This window comes from Euprymna scolopes, chromosome 28 (assembly GCF_053919585.1).
Source record: "Euprymna scolopes isolate OS-2025 chromosome 28, ASM5391958v1, whole genome shotgun sequence".
Taxonomy (NCBI): domain Eukaryota; kingdom Metazoa; phylum Mollusca; class Cephalopoda; order Sepiida; family Sepiolidae; genus Euprymna; species Euprymna scolopes.
In genome coordinates this window covers 33481634-33507207 of record NC_136509.1, presented here as the reverse complement: position 1 = coordinate 33507207, position 25574 = coordinate 33481634, and the positions used below count along the sequence as shown (strand labels likewise).

The 25574-nt window shown below is 30.4% G+C and overlaps 1 protein-coding gene across 1 annotated transcript in view; it reads right to left on the bottom strand.

Annotated features, from left to right (window-relative positions):
• Positions 1–2946: 2946 nt before the first annotated feature.
• LOC145249558 (RNA polymerase II elongation factor ELL-like) overlaps positions 2947–25574 on the bottom strand; it is a 185173-nt gene continuing 162545 nt past the window's right edge. Inside the window, exons 3-12 of the mRNA XM_080111232.1 lie at positions 22825–22943; positions 19566–19691; positions 17060–17320; positions 15429–15499; positions 13465–13618; positions 12199–12310; positions 9525–9837; positions 6550–6601; positions 5499–5670; positions 2947–3377 (exon numbers count right to left, since the gene is read on the bottom strand). Coding sequence (XP_079967358.1) covers positions 3216–3377; positions 5499–5670; positions 6550–6601; positions 9525–9837; positions 12199–12310; positions 13465–13618; positions 15429–15499; positions 17060–17320; positions 19566–19691; positions 22825–22943 — 1542 coding nt within the window. The 3' untranslated portion in view covers positions 2947–3215. The remainder of the gene's footprint in view (positions 3378–5498; positions 5671–6549; positions 6602–9524; positions 9838–12198; positions 12311–13464; positions 13619–15428; positions 15500–17059; positions 17321–19565; positions 19692–22824; positions 22944–25574) is intronic.

Here is a 25574-nt window from a genome sequence, read left to right as displayed (position 1 = left end):
AGTGAAATGTGAATAAGTTTTTCTTGTGCAACTGCAGCAGTTGGGCAACAGAGCCCAACTAGATAAAAAAAAACTGGCTAGTTTGGATAAGTTTTCACATGAAACGTACAAAATAGCATGACGTAGAATGGTGCTAATGCTGCACAGCCAGTTGCCAGTGGCATTCACACTAGGTGGGTCAAACCAGTTTCCTCCAAGGGAGAAAGTGTCAAGGGAATATTAAATTCACAAACGGTCTCAAGCCTGTTGTATATCCCTGTCAGGGGAAATGATGTTAGGTTGGTTGGTTGGTTGGTTGATTTGTTTTATGGCATATCAACCCTTTTCAGGTTATTTAATGCCGAATCTGGTGATTTTGAAGAACGATTTTTTAATATAGTATATTTGTTTTTTAAGTCATATTCTATTTAACCCATAGTTGGGACCCTAACAGGTGCTACCACTCCGGGTCAGAGTGGACCTGAGAGCAATGGCAATTAAAGGGTGGCTCGACACTCCCTAAGGCCCGCAAGCTGGGGCCTCACCATCGGATATAGTTTAAGGTCATATCCAGGACCGTGAAATGAGGTTAGGATTTGGCAGTTCTTGCAGAGAAGTGTCGACGTCAATTACTATCAGAGTTTTCATACAAATGTCATGAGGCAGAAAATGTTGATGTTGCTAGCACAAGAGGAGTGGTGGAGAAAGATTACTTGGTTCTTCTTCGTTATAGTACCGAAGTTCAAAAATTGAAATATTGAATTTCAAGAGAAACCAATGGAATCTGCTGAATTGTCATATCCAAAAATGTAAAAAAAAAAAGATAGGTAGAAAAATTAATTATTAATGAAAATAGTTTTTGAGGACAATTAGTGAAAATTGAGTTTTGCAAAAACAAAAACACCCCCCCCCCCGGATAATTCTAATTGTAACAAAAGGGAGGTAAATATTTTCCAAAAACTGAAAATCTTCGGCCAAATTAGCAAAACTTCAAAAACTATTTTTTTTAATAATTAATTTTCTACCTCATCATTTTTCATAATTTTTTGATATGTTCATTACTGTGACATGACAATTAAGTAGATACCATTGGTTTCACTTGAAATTAAATTTTCGAGTTTTGCTACAATAACGAAGAACTAATTATTTCTAGGATACAAAGTACTAGACTTGCTCGTCACATGCACACACTTGTATGGTTATATATATATATATATATATATATATCCATACACTTAATACATATGCTATACATGCCTACTTCAATGTGTGTGTGTGTATATATATATATATATATATATATATAAATGACAAGTGTATATTCCAAATTTCAAGATGCTGACCATCTTACCGTTTATTTACTTTATGTTGCTCAATGCTGTTTCCATATACTTAAAGAAATAAACGGTAAGATAGTCAACATCTTAAAATTTGAATATAGACTTGTCATTTATTTGTATATGCTCTGTAGTTTCATTGAGCTTCATAAATTAAAGGATTGGTATAAATAAAAGGTGAAATATAATTGAACTCATTTTCCCCATAAACATTATATATAAATATATGATTGTGAATATGTACATACATAGGTATACAAACATTGTTCTATGTAACGTCGCTGCCTTTGGATCCATTTTTGAGAAGTTTATTTTCAGTTTCATACAAACACACATGCACATCCATATCAGATGTGCAAAGTTAAGGTGGGTTAATACTTTTAGAGATAACCATTTGCAATAAGCAAACCCAGCATGCAGGCAGAATGTTAACCCATTTATAAATGAATCACCTGCCTGATGAGGCCTACCCATTTTGGCTATAGTTGAAACATGTATGCATTTATGTAACCAGAACCGTTTGTATAAATCAGAAAATTATCCCAAACAAATATGTAGCTTTAGCAGTTATTAAGCACTATCATATCAGCACAGCAATATAAATAGGATTATTTAAATAATCTTTATAAACACTACACCTGAAATACTACAGCTATTACTATATAATAAAGTAAAGTTAGTCTAGTCCGCGACTTAGCACCTTCTGTCCGACATATCAATATTTTATTTCAATGATTAGCCAGTTCTTTCAAATTGTGAAATAATGCTCTGCCAAATAAAATGTAATTCGATGCAATTCCTTTCAGAAAATACTTCATCCAACTAGGATCATTTTACAAATGGACATTTTTGTTATCAGTTGCAAATTCTAATTATACTTGTGCTGTTTAGCTTACATTGCTAAGTAGAGAGTTTACACTTGGTGCGGCTTTCTCAGAACAAGTCTACTACTGAACACAAGAATTCAATGAGGAATTCCTTTTGAGGAGGTTGACTGAAACCATGGCTCATTGATGTAAACCAAACAACCCACATTATATATATATATATATATACCTATGTAAGGTTAATGAGAGGACATCCCAGCAGATTGCTCGAGTATTAAGAAAACTTTAAAAAATAAGAGTGTAATATTCATTTATATACGTGTTATAGAAAATCAGAAAAACATTGATACCGTCAGTTTCAAATCCAAACAAAGAGGATGCATATCTGGTCACTTATGTCGGACTCTCCTCAACCTTTGTTTTTTCCTTGTTTATATCCCCTTGAGGAGACATAAACAGAGGCTGAAGAGAGTTTGACATAAGCGACCAGATATTAGTTCTGTTTATTTGGATTTGAAACCAGCAGTACCAATGATTTTCTGTAATATGTAATTTTTACACATATATAATGACTGGCTACGATCATGTTTAATAATTTGTGGCGTTATTCACCATATACTTTTTTTTTTTTTAAAGTTATAAGACTGAACCTGTTTATTGAGCACTATTGAGCCAATATTGCCGCCTCACTGTTAACGTGTTAAGCAAAGAGAGGATGAGAGCAAGTACAAATAAATAAGTTCCCTACTTTATCAAAAAAAGATCAATTTTTAAGCCGACTTGTTTACTCCTGTCAGGTTTGATTTTCTTTTGTCTTGGATGAGATACAGAAGAATTACTTATGTTAGAGGATTGGTATATCAGCAAACGAAATAATTTTTTTTTTTTAACTTTCTATTTCCAGCTCTTATTCATCAGAGAAAAAAAAAATAACTGTTGCATTCTTAGTTTCTTTTCGTAAATCCACTTAGGCAGCAGAAAATGGTGAAAAGTCAGTGGAGGAGGGAGGGGAGTTCTGATTAGCCAAGGGTCAAATGGAGGGGGAGGTCAAGGTTAACGCGTACAGCCACTGCTAGGAGTTTAAAGAGGCCATTTGCTTTTGGTCATAATCTACGACCAACTTCTTTATGTGGCCTAATTTTCGATGCAGAAATTCAAATCGGTTTTTGGTCTGAATAAATTTCGGGTCTTTTTTTGTCTGATGATATTCGTTCACAATTTTTCGCTCCAGTTTCTGCAAAAATATAAAGAAAAAAAAAAAAAGTTCCATTTAATTGGAGGGCTTTTAAAAGAACAAATGGGGGGGGGGGGAAAGTTGAGACAGGTTTAACAGAATAAATTACATTGGATATGTTTCAACCTGTCCAAAAATGATTTTAAATCAATGTACTTGTCTAGCTACAACAATTGTCAACAATTTCCCTTACTCTCTATCAAAAAATTTCTAATCTTCTGTAATATGTAATTTTTATATATATATATATATATATATATATATATATATGACTAAAATTAAAAGATTCCAAGAGTAAAGTTTCTTTCCTAGAACTGCCCATCTGTAGAACAAAATACTGTGGGGCTGCTTCCCAGCTAACTATAACAGCCATTTTCAAGTCTAATGTAAGTTCTTATTAAGCTGAATTAAACCATACCGAAGATCCACTGATTCACAAAAACGTTCATTTATGTCTACAAATAGACTCAATTACATTAACCATGTTTTAAAATTACAGCAGTTTCCTCCTACACACATCCAGCATCAAGTGTTTTCAAACTAGTTTATTTTTATATCAACACAATGACTCACAAAGTTTGAATTATTGTGGACTAACTCACTTAAATAAAACAGTGTTATCAATTTATGTAGTTTTTGAAATTGACATCTTCATTCTGCACAAGATATGTATATCAAAACTCTTTTTGCATTTTCTTTTTAAATTAGGTTGAATTCTAAATAAGAACACTGAATAAACACGTGACCATTATTTAATCATATAAAAGTGTTTACATTGGAAATCCGTTTTTTCTAGATAAAGCAAGATAAAAAAAAAACGAAACATTCTAATCAACTAGAATTATGGGCTCTATAGGATCAAATTCTATTAAATTTGTATTTTTTAATACTAATATGCAATTAAAACAAAAATTCTTTTGAACTATTAAAATAATCTCCAACGTGACACTATTGATATGTTTATAGTGTAAAGCAGGTCTTCCCGTTAGTCTGGAGCTGCTTGCGAATTCACCATAAAGAATATCCCTTGGGATGGTGCCATCATCCATATGCTTGTCATTGCTAAGCCACTGGGTCATCTTTTGGGTGAGCAGAGTTAACATGCTTGAGATGTCCGCCTTATCAAATGTGCTCTTGTTTGAGACGATCCTGCAAGGTGATTCCTAGGATTCTTTTGAGGTTGCACAAGTGGAAAATGTTGAATCATTCGTGAGAGCGTTTTAATTTTCAAGAGTATGGTGCATAATTTATTTTATTTAAATAATTTATTACCCTCATCTTCAAGTTGTTTTTTATTCACAACATTTTGGCCAATTATTCCAGTGGCCTTCATCAGATTAACCGGGATAGGATAGGAATGTTGAATCCTCCAACTACATCCACAGCAATTACTACTTTCAATAGTTGTCATCTTCTGTTCCATCGTGGTTAATCTGACAAAGGCCAGAGGAATAATTGGCTGAAACGTCGTGAAAATAACTAGAAGATGGAGATAATAGTCAAAATAATTAAATTAAAATATACAAACTACTCATCTCTAAAATAATTTGAAACTAATTTAATAGTATGGGGCATGTTTTGCAAAATTCTGAATTTAATTTTTTTTTATGAACAAAATGTAAGCAATCAAACGTTTCGTGCAGACAAAAAAAATGGGCAAATCAGAAGAACAAGCAACTCAAAGTTAGCAGTAAGCAGTGTCAGGTGAAAAAAGAATTGTGTTATACTTAATTATTAAGTGGAAAATGTCGAATCACTCATCAAGCGTGTTCAAACTAGTTTATCATTTTTGTATTCAACATAATGACTCAAAGTTTTTCTGGTTCTTATTTAGAATTCAACTTAATACAAAAAATACAGACATCTTTATCATGTTAGTACCATCATGGAACGAAGATGTCATATTCTAAAAAATTTGGTGGATTCAAGTGTTTTTTTTTTTTTTTTTTTTTTTTTTACTAAGAAAATAAAACTCTTATGAAGGGAGGCACTATTTTTTGATCTACCATTGTTGAAAAATAAGGGGAAGGCTATTCGATTTTAACTATTGAGATCAAAATCAGTCTTGTAATGAACACAATTTACTCCTACAAATCGCTAAAAAAATACTTCATTACTTACCTCATAAGCAGAAGTACCTTTAGTTAACTTCTTAATTTGGCTATCCCAGTCAAGAAATTTTTGAGAAACTTTACTTATATCCTGATGAAGTTTCTGGTATTCAAAATATTCAATGTTGAAGTCATTTTTGTAATCTTGACGTTGGGAATCACCGCTTATCACAGAATATTTACTGAAATAATAAAAAGACAATACAAGGATTTAATAAGAGTATTTTTACTAAACAAAGTTTGTGCGTTGGTTTATTTATTTATGGACTATTATCCTCAGCTTCTAGTTGTTTCACGTTTTGGCCAATTATTTCTCTGGTCTTCCTCAGGTGATCAACCTAATTGATGAGGATACGGTTAAGAGACTCAGCATTCCTATCCTGTTGTGGTTTACCACCTGACAAAAACCAGAAAAATAATTGTCCGAAACGTGAAAATTAAAAGATGAAGATAATAGTTAGCAAGTAAATAAAGGACTCATCTCAAACGAATTCCAATAAAAAAATTTTTTTAAAGTTTATACACACTAAAATGAAATCTTTTAAACCAACGTATTTCAGGTGAGAGCATTACATACTTATGTGTCATGTCGACATTAGTATAAATTCCAAAACTTTATAAAAATGATCTAGCAGATATCCAAAAATTACGAAAAATGATAAAGTAGAAAATTATTAATTAAAATTTTTTTTTAAATAAATTGCAAATTATACATGAATATACAGCATTCAAAACAATGAGTTACTTTTCTCTGTTACATTTTTAAAGATAATAATGGCCGATCAATGAATTGTGAAAGTACGTTTCATGTAATAATGCAATATGTCACATGATGAAAATAGAAAGTAGAAGACACTGTTTTTAGTTGAATTTGACATAAAAATCAGATAACATTGATTTTTTATGGAAATTCAATTTCATGACTTGATTTTGGTTCTTATTATGAACAAGAACGATAATTTTAAACTGGAAGAGTCTAAATAAAAAAAAAATATAGAAAAATGAAGAGGTTAGCATGGTTCAATCTTACACTAAATAAAGTAAAAATAATGCAAACTTACTTAAGATAGTTTAAAGTGTCATTGTCGGGCGAGGAAGACGGCGATGGAACTTCTGAAGGAATAAAAACAATTTTTTTAAATATCTGTGTGTGTCAACATTTAAACATAAGTTATTCATAATTTATTTCAGAAATGTAAATTCCAAATATGGGGGGAAGGGATTTTTTTTTTTTTTTTTTAATATGAAATCAAGATGTATTTCTGAACCAAAAGAGGAAAAAATAAAACATCCAACCAAATAGTAACAAAAACAAAAAAAAAAAAAAAGAAAAAATAAGGTAAGGCCCTAGAAATTTGGTAAATCAACTTTTTCTTTAAAAAAATAAAAAAAATAGTTCTTATTTAGAATTCCATCTAATTTTAAAAAATACAGAAATATCTTTATGATGCATATACCTGTTACTGAACGAAAATGTCACTAAAAAATCATGTCAATTGAACAAGTATTTTTTTATGTAAAGAAAATCATTTTTAAATGATTTAGAGTGATTAATGTCAAATAGGTAGCATTACATGGTTGATCTTGCAAGTTTGAAATATTGTGGACTTATCTGCCTCTCCCCCTCCAGATGGCGATGCAAGATGGTCCTTTTTGCTTACTGACAAAATATTTCTTGCTTAAATAAAAATACTTTATCAATTTATGTAGTTTTTGAAATTTATTCCATGCCGGATATGTACATCATAAAAATTTTTCTGCATTTTTAATTTTTTTTTAAAAATTAGGCTGAATTCTAAATAAACACTGAATAAATGTATGACTATTATTTAATCATATAAAGTTATTAATTAAAAGTGTTTAATATTAAATATTTTATTATTTTAATACTAAAGTGTTTAATATTAAAATATTAAATAAAAGTGTTTAAAGCGGAAATCCGCTTTTTCTAGATAAAGTAAGATAAGATAAAAAAAAAAAAAAAAAAAAAAAAAAAATGCTATTCTAACCAATTAGAATTATGGGCTTTATAGTACCAAATTCTATTAAATTTGTATTTTTTAATACTAATATGCAATTAAAACAAAATAAATTCTTTTGAACTATTAAAATAATCTCCAACGTGACACTATTGATATGTTTATAGTGTAAAGCAGGTCTTCCCGTTAGTCTGGAGCTGCTTGCGAATTCACCATAAAGAATATCCCTTGGGATGGTGCCATCATCCATATGCTTGTCATTGCTAAGCCACTGGGTCATCTTTTGGGTGAGCAGAGTTAACATGCTTGAGATGTCCGCCTAATCAAATGTGCTCTTGTTTGAGACGATCCTGCAAGGTGATTCCTAGGATTCTTTTGAGATTGCACAAGTGGAAAATGTTGAATCATTCGTGAGAGCGTTTTAATTTTCAAGAGTATGGTGCATAATTTATTTTATTTAAATAATTTATTACCCTCATCTTCTAGTTGTTGTTTATTCACAACGTTTCGGCCAATTATTCCTGTGGCCTTCGTCAGGTTAACCACGACAGGATAGGAATGTCAAATCCTCCAACTACATCTACAGCAATTACTGCCTTCAATAGTCGTTGTGACCTCACCAAAGTTTGAGGTGTCAGAGGAATAACTGGCTGAAACGCTGTGAAAACAACTAAAAGATGGGGATAATAGTCCAAATAATTAAATAAAATAAAAGATACAAACTACTCATCTCCAAAATAATTCGAAATTCAATAGTATGGGGCGTGTTTTGCAAAACTCTGAATTTAACTTTTTTTTTATGAACAAAATGTAAGGAATCAAACTGTTTTCGTGCAGACAAAATTAAAAAAAAATTTAAATCAGTGTTTCAGAAGAACAGCTTACTTACAAACAGTGTCAGGTGAAAAAATTTGTGTTATACTTAATTATTTTCTTAATAAAATTTTACTGTTTCATGGTTTTGAACTTGTTTTTAGTATTATAAAAAATATAGCATTTTATCAAATACCAGCCTGGGTGCCTGGCATTGTCCGGGTGATTTGGAGGTTTTTGTTGAGCAAAAAAAAAAAAAAAAGTGGTAGTACCTATTTACTATGCCTCCCCACGGGACAGAGTTAGACACCAGGGTCGTTTTTTAACGTGGAGAAAAGGTACAAAAATAAAAATTGTCTCAGTCGTGAAGGATTTCTCCTCCACCGAAAGAGAACAAGAAATAGAAGTGCAGCATCTGAAGAACAGATATAACACTTTGATCTTGTCCCAAAGGCCAAGTAGGCAGGTTCGAACCTGTATCACAAAGGAGGAAAAGAACATGAAAAAATGAAAAGAAAAAAAAAAAAAAAGTGATGTGTTTGCTGTTGCGCCCATCGCCAAACCAAAAGTGACGTAGGTTTAAATTAAGGCTAGACAATCGAAAAAGAGTGGATGACTTTCAAAAATATCGGCGAAAAAAGCGACCTCTCTTTGTAGAAAAGTGCCCAGTTGAGGGTAGATGAATTAATGTCTTTGGCTAATTTTTCGATATTTGCCGTCTGAAGGGTCGATCTTCAAAATGATATCGATTTCATGAAAATCCGTTGTGAGATTTATATAATAGATTTATTGATCTGTTTCTTTTTTTTTTTTTCTCTTCTTTTTTTAGAAAAATTGAATCATTTTTTTTTTATCTGACACCATTTGTTAAGAACTTCTAGTCCTCTGGTCTTCTGAGAGCCCCCCCCCCCCTCAATATTACTTAATCATAGAAAAGTTGAACTTTTGTTTAAATTCTACATGTAATACTTTCTTGAGTCAAAGTCAGATTAATAACAAAGAATTTTCTCAGACTCTTCGACTGACTCTACAATTCAAATTGAAGTACAATATTCTAATTACTTTATCACAGGATTTTCTATCTATTTTGATTTACAGTATCTAGCATTTACATTTACAATGTCTAGCATTGCTTATGCTGGCCTTCACACCGATACAACTGCAAACATTTAAATGAATAAGCATGTAACATTAACAAACACGAAAAAACAAAAAAAAAAATATGTTCGGATGGAATAACTAACCTTCCCTTTTGCTAGTGACCGCAGTTAAGTTATTTTTAGACTGGGAATTCACGTTGGTACCCAGCTGGTTATTGTTGGTAGCGTCCGAGGCAGACTTGCTAAGTCCATTCATGAAAGGTGACTGACCAACAGAGTTGGCGTTGCTACTAGAGATGAGTGGTGCTTGTGGTTGCTGCTGGGTCGGCATTTTCACAACGGGCTTCTTGACCGATACGCCATTCTGTTGTGGTTGATGCTGCAGTCGTTCACCGATAGCTGGTGGCGACACCCGCATTTTCTTTGATGCTGGGGTCTCCACGCTTGATACACGTTTCTAGAAAAACACACGGATTATATGCTATCAAACTTGACAAATATTATTCAGCAGAACGTTATTTTCACAAAAATGCTTTCAAGTTTCAGAATAATACATAGAAAATAAAAAATTTTTAAATTGGGTTTAACAAGAATGAAACAAGACAAAGAATAAATAATAAATAATCATTGCATAAATTACAAAGAATTATAAAGAAAGGAATGAAAAAATATAACTTATTAAGTTGTAGTAATAGTGCGGAGAGTAGAGGAGTAAGCGGACATGGTGTCTATCTGATGTGCAACAGATGCTGGACCTAAACTGCGCAAGCAAGTTTGGAGACAAGGTGGAAAGTCCTGTGATGATGGAGTGAGACTATGCCAACACTGAGGAATAAAGCACTGAGGCACCAACTAGTCATCGTCAAGACTAATGGACTGCATGATGATGATAATGACGAAGCGGACATGGTTAGCACATGCCTGCTGTAAGGAAACGGTGACATACAAATCTAGAACCATTTGAGTTCATGGTGAGCATGATTATGAAAATTTAGGTTGGTTGGTTGGTTGTTTTACGGCATATCAACCCTTTTCAGGTTATTTAATGCCGAATCTGGTGATTTTGAAGAACGATTTTTTAATACAGTACATTTCTTTTTTTAAGTTGGATTCTCTTTAACCCATAGTTGGGACCCTAACAGATACTACCACTCCGGGTCAGAGTGGACCTGGGAGCAATGGCAATTAAACGGTGGCGCCACACTCCCTAAGGCCTGCAAGCTGGGGCCTCACCATCGGATATAGTTTAAGGTCATATCCAGGACCATTGTGTAAAAGGGTTCTTTTTAAATTTTTTTTATATAGGCCAATTTTTTTTAAGATATAAGAGTATGGTGTGGGGATTGTTTTTTTTTTTTTCAAATAACTCTTTAATATTGTTTTCTTTGTAGAATCGATTTTTTACCCTTACAAAATCAGTACATTCAATTAATATGTGTTTGATTGTGAGTGGTGTTTGACAAGGTATACAGATTGGTTGGTTTTCTTTTTTTAGGAGATATGAGTGGGTTAAGTGGGTATGGCCTATTTTTATTCTTGTTAGTTTAACTTCTTTTCTGTTTTATTTTGTGTTTTGTTCTTGTTTTTGGATTTTTGGCATGATTTTGTGCAGTTTATTGTTAGGGTATTCGTTCCAGTAAGTTTGCCATTTCTCTGTTGTGTATGCGTTGATACGTCTTTTTAGATCTATGTATGGAATTTTAAAATTTACATCGATTGGGGGGTTTATGGCATTTTTTGCTGCTGAGTCTGCTAATTCATTACCTTTAATACTGGAATGGCTGGGTATCCTGAAAATTTAGGTGCTGTTGGGAGTTCAAAATGGCTAAATAGAAGGAAACATACTTTTATGCTCAGTTAGTTTGGTTTTGGATGCTACGTTTTTGTATGTTTTGAATTGTTGTAATTTATCTGCCGTCGAAAAGCAGCACTGTTGCTGCTGATACTAAGAGTGAATGTCTGTCGTGAGTGAAAAGAAAATAATCTGGCACGAATGCATTCTTTCAACTAAATAATTTATGTGCTGCGAATATGAATTGCCTATCAATTAAATGTTGAATGGGAGAGGTGGGGAGGCGCGTTGGGAATGATAACGTTTCGTAAAAAAATAAAGAGTCATTCTTTTCTGCAGATATTTCTTTTAAAACGTCTATATGCTAGAAAACTAGTAGACTGAATTAAGGTTTTTAAAAATAAATTGTAGTGAAGTAAGTATTGTCAATAACATGGTGCAACAATAACAAATGAAAGTTGGCTAGTCAAAAGCAAAGTTTGATTTCTTAGCTTAAATGCTACTATGGTCCAACCTTTAAAATCCGGCCAAAATTATTTTATACACTAACAAAACCAGTGGAAATTCCACAGCGGACTCTTTCAAATGTAATATACTGATGTCGGCATTCTGTGGATGTTCAGTGTAAATGGAGAGGCCCTGATATTATTGTAGCTCTTTTGTTAAAACTGCAAAAGTATTTATCTAAGCTAGCAGAGATGCTTGATGTAGCCCGGTCGTAAAATACGCTTAAACATGATATTTTAATTCTCGCAGATTTTGTATATATTATTATAGAGTCAATTCTTATATATTATAAAGTTGTCATTTAAAAAATAAAAAACATTTCCGTGGGTGCATCAGCTGGAATCGAAACTGAAACCAAAACTTATGAAGAATTCTTGGTAAGATTATTTATTACAAGAAATGGAAGGTCATAACAATTAAATTGCAGTCACTTAGAAGAAAAGATCTAAGCGTAACACAAAATAACACGCTATCGTATTAATATATAAAAAGATAAGAGCAGCAATGTAATTTACTTACCTGTGGATTGTTTAGGTTATATGGACTTCCACTATTGGAAAGATTATTAGCGTATCGAGGAGATAATTCCTCTGGGGAATTAGAAGCACTTTGACCACCAGCCGCTATCTTCCTACAATGAGAATAACAAAACAAAATTTTCATGAGGAGGAGGTGGTCGTTTGCTTGAAGCATTGTACGTAGTATCTAAAGGATTATGTTTGAAGGCTATGCCAACGTAGTTTGGTGGAAAAACATTGAATATGAGAGATAGTAAGCAGAATAACAATGTTGGAAGATTTCAATAACCTTTACATTATTAGTTATATTATTTTTACTTCTTATTCGATTCCCCAGAGATGAGCAACTTGTGTATTTATTTTTGCAGACCGCTATCTTCGTTGTTGCTGTTGTTTCATCACGTTTCCGCCAACTCATCCTCTGGCCTTCTTCAGATGACACAGTGGATAGAGGCGTTGAATCTCTATAGTTTCAAGTGAGCATTGTCTGAAGATAACGGTTTCAATCTTACCCAAGGCAGGCCAGAGGATTAGTTGGTCCAAAAGGTGATCAGACAACAACTACGGAAAGCAGTAATTAATGGAGATACAGTTTAGTGTTGCTTCGGTATGGTACTAGTAATTTAAACAAAATCAGACTTTTCTAAATAAAAAATTAAAAAAAAAAAAAAGATTTCAACCAAAAAAAAAAGCAGAAAATTTACATCCATAGGATTTAAGTGGAAATATGTTTTTCTGAATTTATAAATTTTATAAATGCAAAATTAGACTAAAAATCCGAAATTCTTAATAATGAAAAAATTTAATGGAGAAAATCACTTTTTACCGCCATGGCCACATGTAAATCACAACGGATACAGAAAAAAGCCAATTTATGAAGAAAAGTTCTATTTCATGAGCAATGTTTCTAACAAGAAGAATGGGGGTTTACCAGGTCAGAAACTATTCATCTCAGACTTATTGTTGGTTAGTTTCTGACTCTGAAGTAGTATTTTTTTTTATTTTAGCTCCTTACATCAAATGGCTTCATGCTTTGTCTAGAGCAATTGCCATTCTACAAAAAGGAAAAAAAAAAAAAAAAGAGAGAATTGTGTATTTTATAATTGCCAAAAATCTCGATTCCAAAATTCTGCAATTTTTTTTTTTTTTTTTTTAAATCAAAAGAATTTAGAGCTTAGGATGAGATATTCAGAAACAAAAGCTATGAATGAACTTCATGTAAACACACAAATGACTGTGAAGCTAATTGTGACAAAGTTGCAGTTACCTGCGAACTAACTGGCGTTCCCCTTCTGTGTAATATGGCCAATCAAGTCTGACCTCACTGTATATGCTTTTGGCAAGAGTATATTTAGTTTCCTTGTATTGCGTTGCAACTTCTTCCATTACAGCTCCTAATGAATCCTTGTCGACAGGACCGTCTGTAGCAAGAGACAGAGTAATTACAAAAAAAACAAAAAAAAAACGTAACAATGAAGTTTGGGTGCTTGTACAGATAAAGGCACAAATGAAAATCGCATTCCAAATAAAACTCGTTGGGTTATAGTCAGCTAACGTACTTCCTAACTTCCAGTGTACCACTACCGAAAGCAGTGACAAGGCAAATCAGTTTTTTCGCTTTTTTTCTTTCATCTCTATATCTCCCCTGTGCATGTATTTTTTTTTTTTTTTTTAATGTTTTTCCGTGATCATGCGTTTTTTTATTATTCAAGAATGATTGAAAAGTTTTTTCAGTTTTATTTTAAGAATTATTGAAATTCCAGTAGCGTTACGCAGGAAGTACGTTAGCTGACTATAACCACTCTTTCGACATATTTGTGTCTGGCAAAAATTAGTATTCTCACCAAAAATTAACAAAATCATCAAATAGTAAAAAATTTAAAAGTAAAAATAAATTTGATTGCAATTGCAGTTTTATCATATGAAATAATTTTGAAAATCTATCTGAAAACAAGGGAGATAATTCAATGTGTTATTTTATCTTAAAATGGATACCTTATGCAAAATACGATTTTCTTCATTTCATAAAACAATACCTCAGTAAAGAATATATTTAAAAAAAAAATGGTTTACACATTTAAATATTTTTATTGCATTTTAAGATATAAAATAAATTGTTAAATAAAAAAAAATTGTTGCAAATTTTACAGCTGTATGTAATAAACTGAGAATTCACAACCAGTTTTATTTTACACTTATATAGAAAAACATTTTTTATTTGATTTCACAAATGTTATTTACATTCTCTTTTGAAAAAATGTCAAAGCAAAAATATTGTAAAAACATATTTGAAATTAGATTTTAGTTCTTGTCCAGAATTCCCGATATATTAAACAAAAATAATGAAAATTTTGTACGATGTACGAAACAAAAATATATTCCCAAAATCAGATAAATTGTTCAATTAACTTTATTTTTATGAAGAAAATAATTTTGAAGTCATTTAATGGGATTTTATACACATTAGAACAAAAAAAATTATCGCAAGTTTGACATATTCAATTATCTCCCTTTATTTTTTAGATTGCTTTTGAAATGATAGACAAAACAGCCGATGGTTACTCGTAATATTTGATTTTCTTAGGTAAAAATAAAACTACTTGATCAATTTCATGTGATTTTTAGAATATGACATTTGTTTCATCATAGGTATGTACATCATACAAATTTTTATTTTTGTTTATTAATATAGAGGAAATTCTGGACAATAACCTTCACTTCCGACTAACAATATTCCTACATGAGTTTGTATCTACAGGGTAAAAATCTTAAGAACCTGTTTTATACTATAGTATAACTATTTATAATACTAGTTTTATTCATACATTCACCTTCAACTCCAATCTCTCTTGGGGCCGGGGAGGGGGTATTCTCCAAGTCGCCAACTGACCTTAACTAGAGTCAGTAAACTATCCCAAAACTCATTACTATTCCTACAACTGTCTGTGAACTAACTAAATATATTGACCCTTATTGTCCGGTCCTTTGTCCCAGTCACTGCCACACCTTGATTAACAATCCTATTTCAGCTCCCTTTTGTGTACCTTGGTGAACAACTTCCTTTCCATTGTCTTTTCAACTAAGCTCACTCTCTATAACTTTTTTTTCTTGTTCTTACTCTTTTTTGTTATAGTTTTTCCTTTTTTTTTTCTCTCTCTCAACATTTGGGGTGGGCATAGATAATATCACAATAGAACAAAGAAATAAAATCAAAATGTCAACAAAGATTACCTTTTTTCAGCCGTAATATTAATTCCGGTGTGTTATATGGTCGCAAGGCCAGCAGGTGGATAACTCTATCACTGAAAGAAAGAAAACAAAAGGATAACTTTTATAGTAAGAGATTTAATAACATAACGTGTGTGTGTGTGTGTAATAAGGTATATAATAAATAGTAAGACTGTACATCTAGAAAACAAAATGGGATGAAAGATTCTTAAATTCATACTAGAACTGCCCGCAAGGACCCGTGGAACAGTGGATAGAGCACTTGGTAAAATTCAGTTGTGAAAGTTACTCTTCTATGGGTGACACACAAAACACAATTTCTTATTGTGTAAGACTTGCCAGTTATTGCTGATGGAACAAGAGCATGCTATGCTCGTGGATTGAATAAAGGGTTCTGTTCAAAATTCTGTGCAGATTCTAAAATTCAACAGAAAGATTCTAAAATTCAACAGAAAGATTCTAAAATTCAACAGAAAGATTCTAAAATTCAACAGAAAGATTCTAAAATTCAACAAGATACACCTGAAGAATGTCAGAAATTACATAGATCGAAACGTCTTGTGGGAAAAAAAACACTCAAGATGAGAAGAATAGTCCGAAGAATATAATATAGATATAAAAAAAAAATATAAATAATATAGATATAAAAAAAAAATATAAATAATATAGATATAAAAAAAAAATATAAATAATATAGATATAAAAAAAAAATATAAATAATATAGATATAAAAAAACTATAAATAATATAGATATAAAAAAAAAATATAATATAGATATAAAAAAAAAATAAATAATATAGATATAAAAAAAAATAAATATAGATATAAAAAAAAAATATAGATATAAAAAAATATAAATTATAGATATAAAAAAATATAAATTATAGATATAAAAAAATATAAATAATATAGAAATAAAAAAATATAAATATAGAAATAAAAATATAAATAATATAGAAATAAAAAATATAAATATAGAAATAAAAAAATATAAATATAGAAATAAAAAAAATATAAATATAGATATAAAAAAATATAAATATAGATATAAAAAAATATAAATATAGATATAAAAAAATATAAATATAGATATAAAAAAATATAAATATAGATATAAAAAAAATATAAATATAGATATAAAAAAAAATATAAATATAGATATAAAAAAAAATATAATATAGATATAAAAAAAAATATAATATAGATATAAAAAAAATATAATAGATATAAAAAAAATATAATATAGATATAAAAAAAAATATAATATAGATATAAAAAAAAATATAATATAGATATAAAAAAATATATAATATAGATATAAAAAAATATATAATATAGATATAAAAAAATATATAATATAGATATAAAAAAATATAATATAGATATAAAAAAATATAATATAGATATAAAAAAATATAATATAGATATAAAAAAATATAATATAGATATAAAAAAATATAATATAGATATAAAAAAATATAATATAGATATAAAAAAATATAATATAGATATAAAAAAATATAATATAGATATAAAAAAATATAATATAGATATAAAAAAAAATATAAATAATATAGAAAAAAAAAAAAAAATGCTTTGCAATAAAAAAAAGTAATAAAAATTAATGACTAACCGGAGGGGCTCATTTACAGTTACTTTCCTCCCATTATTAGAGGACTGGGAGAAGTTAGAGAATGTGTGTGGCGAGGGCACTCGCTGGTTGCCACTGAATGCGCTACTACCGTTGTGTGCGGACACACCGTTGTGAGATCCGTGGCTGGACCAGGACGACTGGGATATTGCACTTGATCCTTTTGGTGGTAGGATGCCATTCTTATTCACTTTCTTGTACACTCGTCGCATAAATGGTCCACTTGGTTTAATTTCTTTCGTACTAAAAAGAGAAACACATTACAAGTGATGAAATAATCCAAAAAGGGAGGGGAAAAAAAATAAACAATGAAAAATCTTTGTGGTGCATGTACCTGTGACAGAAAACAAAATATTGTACATCCAAAAAGTCACGTAAATTAATCAAGCAATTTTGAAAGAAAATCAACTTTTATGGTTAAATGATAATAGATGATCTTACGATGCCATTTTGCAAATAGTTTGACGGACAAGGGAGATAATTCCTAATTAAAATGGGAAAGACATTCAAAATAATTCCTGCATGATTGTGATGTTTTTTTAATGAAATAATTATTAAATGTGTTTAAATTTCCTTTTGTTTATGGTACAATTTATGTTAAATGCTGTTAAAAAAAAAAAAAGGATTTAATGAAAAACTCTTAAAATTGTAATTGAATAACATTGGGATAATTAATCAAAATAAAAAAATCAAAACTTAAAAGGTATCGGAAAAAAATTGTGTATTTTTGATGCCCAAAACAATTTTGATTTGTTTAAAACTTAATTTTCCACAGCTCGTAATAATGATGAAATAATAAATATTTATTGATTTTAAACTACCAGTAAAACTAAAATCTGTAGAATATCCCAAAAGAATTCTTTTTACATTTGCGGAAATATATGCACATATTACATGGGGTTTTTGCTGTGTTCTGCCTCCCACCACCACCACAAAAACCAACTATTTAGAAATTTGAGAAGAATCTAAATTGGTAATTGTATTAGTATCGGGAAAAACATTGGAATCATCTCATCAGTAATATATATATATATATATATATATATATATATATATATATAAAATTAAAATGGAAGATAGGGAATAAAAATTATATATAACTTTATTATATCAGAACAATCAATAAGGAAAAGTTGAGAAAATTAAGAAAAACTTCTTTAGGCCATGATATTTTGAAGCTAAATGCTTCTCATCAAATGAGGGTTTTTTTTACTATTACCTACATATATACTACCACCTTATTTACCCTTATTTTGTACCTACTTTTAATTACTATCTACCATTTTATCCTATTTCTTCCTCATTTCATATCTAAATCTCTTCACTAACTTAATGTACTTGATACCATTAAGCCATTTTTTTTTTTTCTATATTTGCATTTTGTATAATTTTAGCCCTTTTCTGATGAGAAGCATTTAGCTTTGAAATGCCTAAAGAGGTTTTTTTTAACACTTTCCCCTTAACTTTTCTTTATTGTTCTGATTATATAATAGTTATAAATATATTATTCCTCATGTTTCATTTTAATTTTATTGTTTGCTCCTCTTAATAGTTGAACTTTTATCTTGATAAGTTTTGCTTTGTTAAAGATTTACTCTTTGATAACGTAATTATATATATATATATATATATATATATATATATATATATATATGTTGGAATTGTCCCAATTACCTTATTAGGTCAATTAAAATTAAGTGAAGCACCTATCAGTCTATCAGTGGATTAGAATTTTGTTTTGTGTTTTGAAATTTAGATTAAAAAAATATAAAATTGTTTCTGCTTAAATACTTCCTCAGTGAATGTTTTTCTCTACTCAAATTAAACCCTGAAAATTCCAAACTATTAAAATCAAATGTTCTTTTCATTCGCTTCACATATTTATCTTTGTCAAAGCAAATAAAAAAAATTTCCTGACTACTTCCTATATAAAAAGACAAATTTCTCCCCCCCTCCGCCAATAAAATAAACAAAAACAAAACTAAAAAACAAAAGTAAAAAACTAAAAAACAAAACTAAAAAACAAAACTAAAAAACAAAAAACAAAATTAAAAACTGAAACAAAAAATTTAAACTAAGACAACTAAAAATATAACTAAAAATACTAAAAAAATCAAATAACTAAAAAAAATCAAAAAAATCAAATAACTAAAAAATAAAATGAAAAACAAAGTAAAAAAAAAAAAAACAATAGAAGTAACTAAGAAAGTAAACTAAAAAAAACTAAAATTTTCAAAGTATTTTTTTATATTTCATTCAATCCGAACATGTAATTTCTATAATTCTGATTAGAATCCTCACCTCTTGTGCTTGTTCTTTGAAAACATTGTTTATTATCAATGTTTATGATTTCATAACATGTGACCAAAAAAGCAATTACTTTCAATGATTGTGACATTTATTTTCTGTCATTTCAGGGGGGGGAAAAAAAAAAAAAAAAAAAAAAAAAAAATTAAATAGCATTATAATTTGTTTTTTAAATACTTACCACACTTTCTTATTTTCTTCCTCAGCTAATGTCATTCTCTCTTTCGTAGTCTTATAAACATCTTCCGTGGCATGCACAACAATCTTTTGCGTCATGGAACCTAAAGCATTCATTTGGCCGCGATACCTACAAAAGAATAAAGTCATTAATTTTCTTTTTTCCCTTTTTTTAAGACTAGTTTATATGCAGTCCCTAAACAGTGTTGGTACCTGGGTATGCCAAATTTCCTCTTTACCTAGGGCCTACTGTTAGTACAAAATTTATATATAGATTTTAAATTTTGTCGAGGGGAGTGGGTGCTATTTGGTATTTACATGAGTGTAGGTAACTGTGATGAATGCATTTACAAATTGTTTTAAAACAGAAAAAAAAATTAAAAAAAGGACATTTTGTTAAATACATAATTTATCTTAAAAATGAAAAGACCGTCAGACCATCTATGATCAAAACTTTGAATTTCATCCTTGAAAATTTTATATCTGACAGAAATATTAGTAAAAAAAAAAAAAAAAAAAAAAAACCTTGATGAATTTTGTTCTAAGAGTCTTATATCTCTAGAAATAGTAATAAATGAGAATGAAAAGTTTGGTTTGAATCTGAATGCAAAGGCAACTTTTAGCGTGGTGATATCTGGCAAAGAAGTCATACCTAGATGTTAATTAACAATTAGAACCATGTCAGTTATTCTGATAGATAAATTCAGTTACCTTGGATCATGGATTACATCTACAGGACGATCTTGGTTGGATATAAGATCATGTACAGCTCAGAGCAAACAAGTATTAATCAAACTTAACTCAGTATTATGCTTCAATATCATCACGCTCAAGACTAGATAACACATTCTTAAGGCGTATGCTTGGTCAGTCTTGTTATATGATTGTGAAAGCTGGACTGTTTGCCCGAAAATGCAGAAATGCATTAATAATAGTGTAGAAACTTGGTTTTTGAGACAAATGCTAGGGGTCATTTGGAAAGATTACAAATTCTAATAAGGAAATATGGAAACTATCATGAAAAGACAAATGATGCTCTTCGGACATATTTACCGTCAAAGAGGCATAGAACATCTGGTATCGAATGATAGAATGCCAGGATCGAAAAAGCTACGTCGACCAAGATGCACTTTGATGGACAACTTGATCGATTGGACGAGATTGTTGTCAAAAGTTGAGCTGCTTTGGGTTATGGATAACCGTCTGCATTGGAGAGCCATGGTTGCTAATGCTGTTAAACGGCAAGGCAGCTGATTATATCTCTAACAGAAATATGATTAGTAAGAATAAAAAAAAAAAGCGTTTGAAAAAGGACTGTATATGATTGAAAGTTTGCTAATTCATTTCATTAAGGCAAATAAATTTATTTATTATATAAAAAAGTCTTTGTTTTCTTAAATTTCTAATATCTCAAAAGTACCGATATTATTTAATGATGAGAAATCATGTTTCACACAAAAATAATTTGCTTTAAACTAATATGCTGAATACTTTGTTTACCTTTTTTTTCTGATTATGAAAAAAACATTATAAACTGCCAATTATTTTTCTTTTTATATGATTAAACCTGATCGATACTTATTATTCTAAGAGAAATATTAACAGTGAATAAAATAAATTTTTTTTTACTTTACAATTTCACTATCTAAAATTAAAAACAAGAGAAATTCTAACTTGCCTTCACATGGAGGGTAAAATTTTTTTTGTTTTCTTTATCAAGATTTAAGAGTTGCAGGATGACATAATATTATTATAAACATGGCGTTGCCACAGATAATAGCTAAGGAGACGTGCTCGACTATATGTGGTCTCTTGGGACTCATTTCTACAAGTGGCTATAATCTGTCATATCGTGACATATCGGGATCGAGAATGGATCTTATCAAACCAAGTTCACTTTCAGTTCAGATACTGAATAGAATGGAAAAATAAATGCGGTTATAGGATATAAAAATATTTAAATAGAACCGGGCCAACATAGTATCTATATAGTGAGTAAAAAAAAAAATGTAACCGAATTAATATAGTGGCCATTTTATTGTTTTCCATCTGAGAATATTCTGTGTCGCTATAAAGTCAATATTCATTCATGTATAGAGTATTGTTGCCACATCTGGGCTGGTGCATCTAGCACTAGTCCCTTCCTCTTAGACAGGATCCAAAACAAGTCTCAAATCTAATAGGTCCTACACTATCAACCAAGCTCCAGCCCCTGTCCCATCACTAATTTTGCATCCCTCTGGTTTACAAGCAGTTTAATGAAACATGCTTTGATGAACTCATTGCACTTGTACCCCACCCTTAACATCCATACACTCAACAAACCTGTCTAGCAGCAAAATCACACCACTTTACTGTAGAGGTCCCTAGATGCTGGAAAGCCTTTTACTCTAATAGCTTTTTCTCTTGGGCTGCTAGACTTTGGAATTCCATCAAGTATCATGCATAAACCTGCCGATGCAATTCTCTACCTATATAAGAGCCAGGTACGTCCAAGGATGGAGTACTGTTGCCACATCTGGGCAGGAGCTGCTAGAAAGGACTTATTCTGCCTTTACAGAGTTCAAAATAGATTTTGTAGCCTAGTAGGGGATGGTCTTTTCTCTCTCCTCCAACCTCTTTCTAACAGAAGAGACGTTGCGAGCCTGTCTCTGCTTTATTGTTATTTTCATGGTAAGTGCTCATCTGAACTCGAATATGGTCCCCCCCCCCTCTCGCCAAACATTCACAAGAAACACTCGTCTAGCTGAAAACACCATAATTTCTCCACTCTTTATCTGTGCCTAAACCTAACCATAGATTCCATGAACAGAGCTTTTTTCTTAGAACTGCACACCTGTGGAACTCTTGTTTTCCTGCTTTCCAACTGACTACAATATGGTTTTCTTCAAGTCCAATGTAAACAAGTTCTTGATGAGCCGTTCCCCTCAAGTAATCCAATTTACTAAATTTACACCACTAAAGATTACTATGATATTGTCCCATTGACTACTGTATACTCTTTAACCCTTATCCTCAAGTAGCCTCTGGGCCTTGATAAGTTGACTTCTTTTGTAAAAAAAAAATCTTCTCTGCTTCCTTCACTGTACTGACATACAAAAGTTTAAATGTAATGTGAACAAACATCTCTCTTATCTCCTCACATAATTCACAGTAAACAGAATCCAAATACTAGCCGTTACGTCCAAGTTGCAATATGCGATGTTTGGAGGGAAAAAAAGAGTAAAAGAAAAAACAAAAAAATCTTGATGACAATCACTCACCTAGAACTTGTCTGTTCTAAGCAATCAAAACTGCCGTTCAGGTCACCCTGGATACTGGAAAGGCTGAATTGGAATGTGCGCGTAGTATTTTCTCCTTTGCGCGTTGGAATTTGTATTGCCTAGAAATAAACAATTTTATTTTAGTTAAAGTTTAAAAAAATGATTCCAAAACATTTTCAAATAAAGAGACCAATAATTCTAACTATGTCAAGAACATAAAATTTTCAATAAAATTCTGGGGAAAAACCATTTCTGAAATAAAATTGTACATGGTTTCTTATAAAGTAAATTCATTTTCTTCTGAATAATATATATATATATATATATATATATATATATATATATATATATATATATATATATACACGAGAAAGTGACCTATCTGTTTGAGAAACAGTCTATCAAATTCCTGTCAATTTTTTGTCTACAGACTTGAAACTCGATATATAAGGGATTTGGATATGTGGAAGAAGTTTGATTTGATTTTTAGCCGGTAAAAATAGTTGCTAAGGGGGTAAAAATTGGAAAAAAAAAAAAAAAAAAAAGAACTTGGCAGGTGCAAGTTGACTAAACATTACTTCTACACAGGCACAAATATACATGTATAAATTTTATGTCATTTTTTATTTTTTAAATCTTTATATGCATAAATTAATATATCATATTTAAGCATATTTTACGACCAGGTGATGCCTGGCAGCTTGCTAGTATTTTTTTTATAAAATCAGCATTTGATTCTGGGGAGTCAGTTTTTCTTGTGGATCATTTGGAGCATGTTAAAAATACAATGTTCTTTTTTTTTTCTTTTTTTTTTATTCCTTCTATAAAATACTTTGTCTAGGTCAAAATTATTTTCAAATGGCTGCCATCTTAAAAGAAGTGGAGCAATCATATAGACTAGTAGGACCTGTGGAAATTCCACAGGGGACTCATTCACATGTAATATATTGATTGAGGTTGGCATTGTGTAGATGTTCATTTATGAATAGGGAAGCTCTGATATTATTGTAGCTTTTTTGTTAAAACTGCAAAAGTATCTAAGCTAGCATGAACGTCCGGCAAAGCCTGGTCGTAAAGTATGCTAAAATAGGATATTTTAATTCTTGCAGATTTTGTATATATTATTATAGAGTTAATGTTCTATCGATTTTTGTATATCAAAGTTGCAGTTTAAAAAAATAAAAAAAATATATCCATATGACTTGGGTGCATTAGCTTGAATCGAAACTGAAATAAAAACATATATATATATATATTCAGCCATATTCGAAACCGAAACTTATGAAGAATTCGTGACCAAATTATTTATATATATATATATATAAAAAAAAAATACTCGAGTGCCATCAGTTATAATCGAAACCAAAACCAAAACTTATGAAGAATTCTTGGTAAAATTATTTATGACAAGAAATGGAAGTACATAACACTTAAACGACCCGGATGCAAATGTTACACAGAAAATAAAACACGCTATTGTATCAATATAAGATATGGAAATAAAGGATGTTTTTTTTTACTTACAAATCCTTGTAGTAATTAATAAGGAAAAAAGAAAAGGACATTTTAATTTTTCTTTTTGTCAACAGAAAATGACAGCATAAGGCAATTGGAAAACTGGATTGGAAACCACGAGTGTTGCAATGAAATTAACTCCTGTACTGAATTATAAAAATTCAGTATTTAAAATATTTTGTTTCACCTCCACTCTGTTTTTACATAGGGCAGTACTCCAGGCCTGTTGAACTATTTTGTAAATGTTAGACTTGTTTATTACACCCCCACCTCCCCCCAATGAAGAAACTTTTAATTTGAAAGGGACCTTATTTAATAATTATGAAAACATAAAACCATTTTTTTTTAAATCACATTTTGTTGTCTGATCTATCTGACTGTCCAAAAGGAATTTAACAGTGTATTCATGTAACAATTTAACAGTGTATTCATGCAGATGTTTTTTTTGTTTTTTTTCTTTCCATTAAAAAAATTAAAAAATACATTCTTGGGCAATGCCGGGTAGGGACAGTTAGTAATAGAAATTTAAAATGTTTTATTTTTTTTTTTTTCAAATATTTCTCCATGTCCGTTGTTTGTTTGCAAAGTTTTACTTTATAAACTGATAAGTTTTTAACCTCTTAATTTTTTTTTTTTTTTTTTTTTTTTTTTTTACTTCAAAAATTAATGAAAACTTTTCTCTTTTTTTTTTTAATTTTTATTTTTATTGCGGACTATTATCCTCATCTTTCTTAGTTGTCGTTTCACGACGTTTCGGCCAACTATTCCTCTGGCCTTCGTCAGGTGGTAACCACAATAGGATAGGAACTCCGAATTTCCTAACTGCATTCTTTTTTTTTTTTTTTTTTAATGTTTACTATATAATAATTTTTTTAAAAATAATTACAATATTTTGGGACATGATAAAAAAAAGTGTGAAATTAAAACATTGAATTAAAGTCACATTTTCAAAAGGTGAATTGGATGTTTATTTCATGACAAAATTTCAAACCAACAATCCAATTTGCCCTCTATAGGCCCCACAACAGCGGAGTTACTATCTTTAAGAGCATACCTGAGAAAATAGACCACATACTGTCTTCACATCCCTCGGCTAACATCCACATCTGTGGTGACTTCAACGTCCATAACGTGGAATGGCTGACCCATTCAAATAAGACAGATGATGAGGGGAGGTTTTGTCATGATTTTGCCATTGCTTATGACCTCACTCAGATTGTTCGCGAACCCACCCG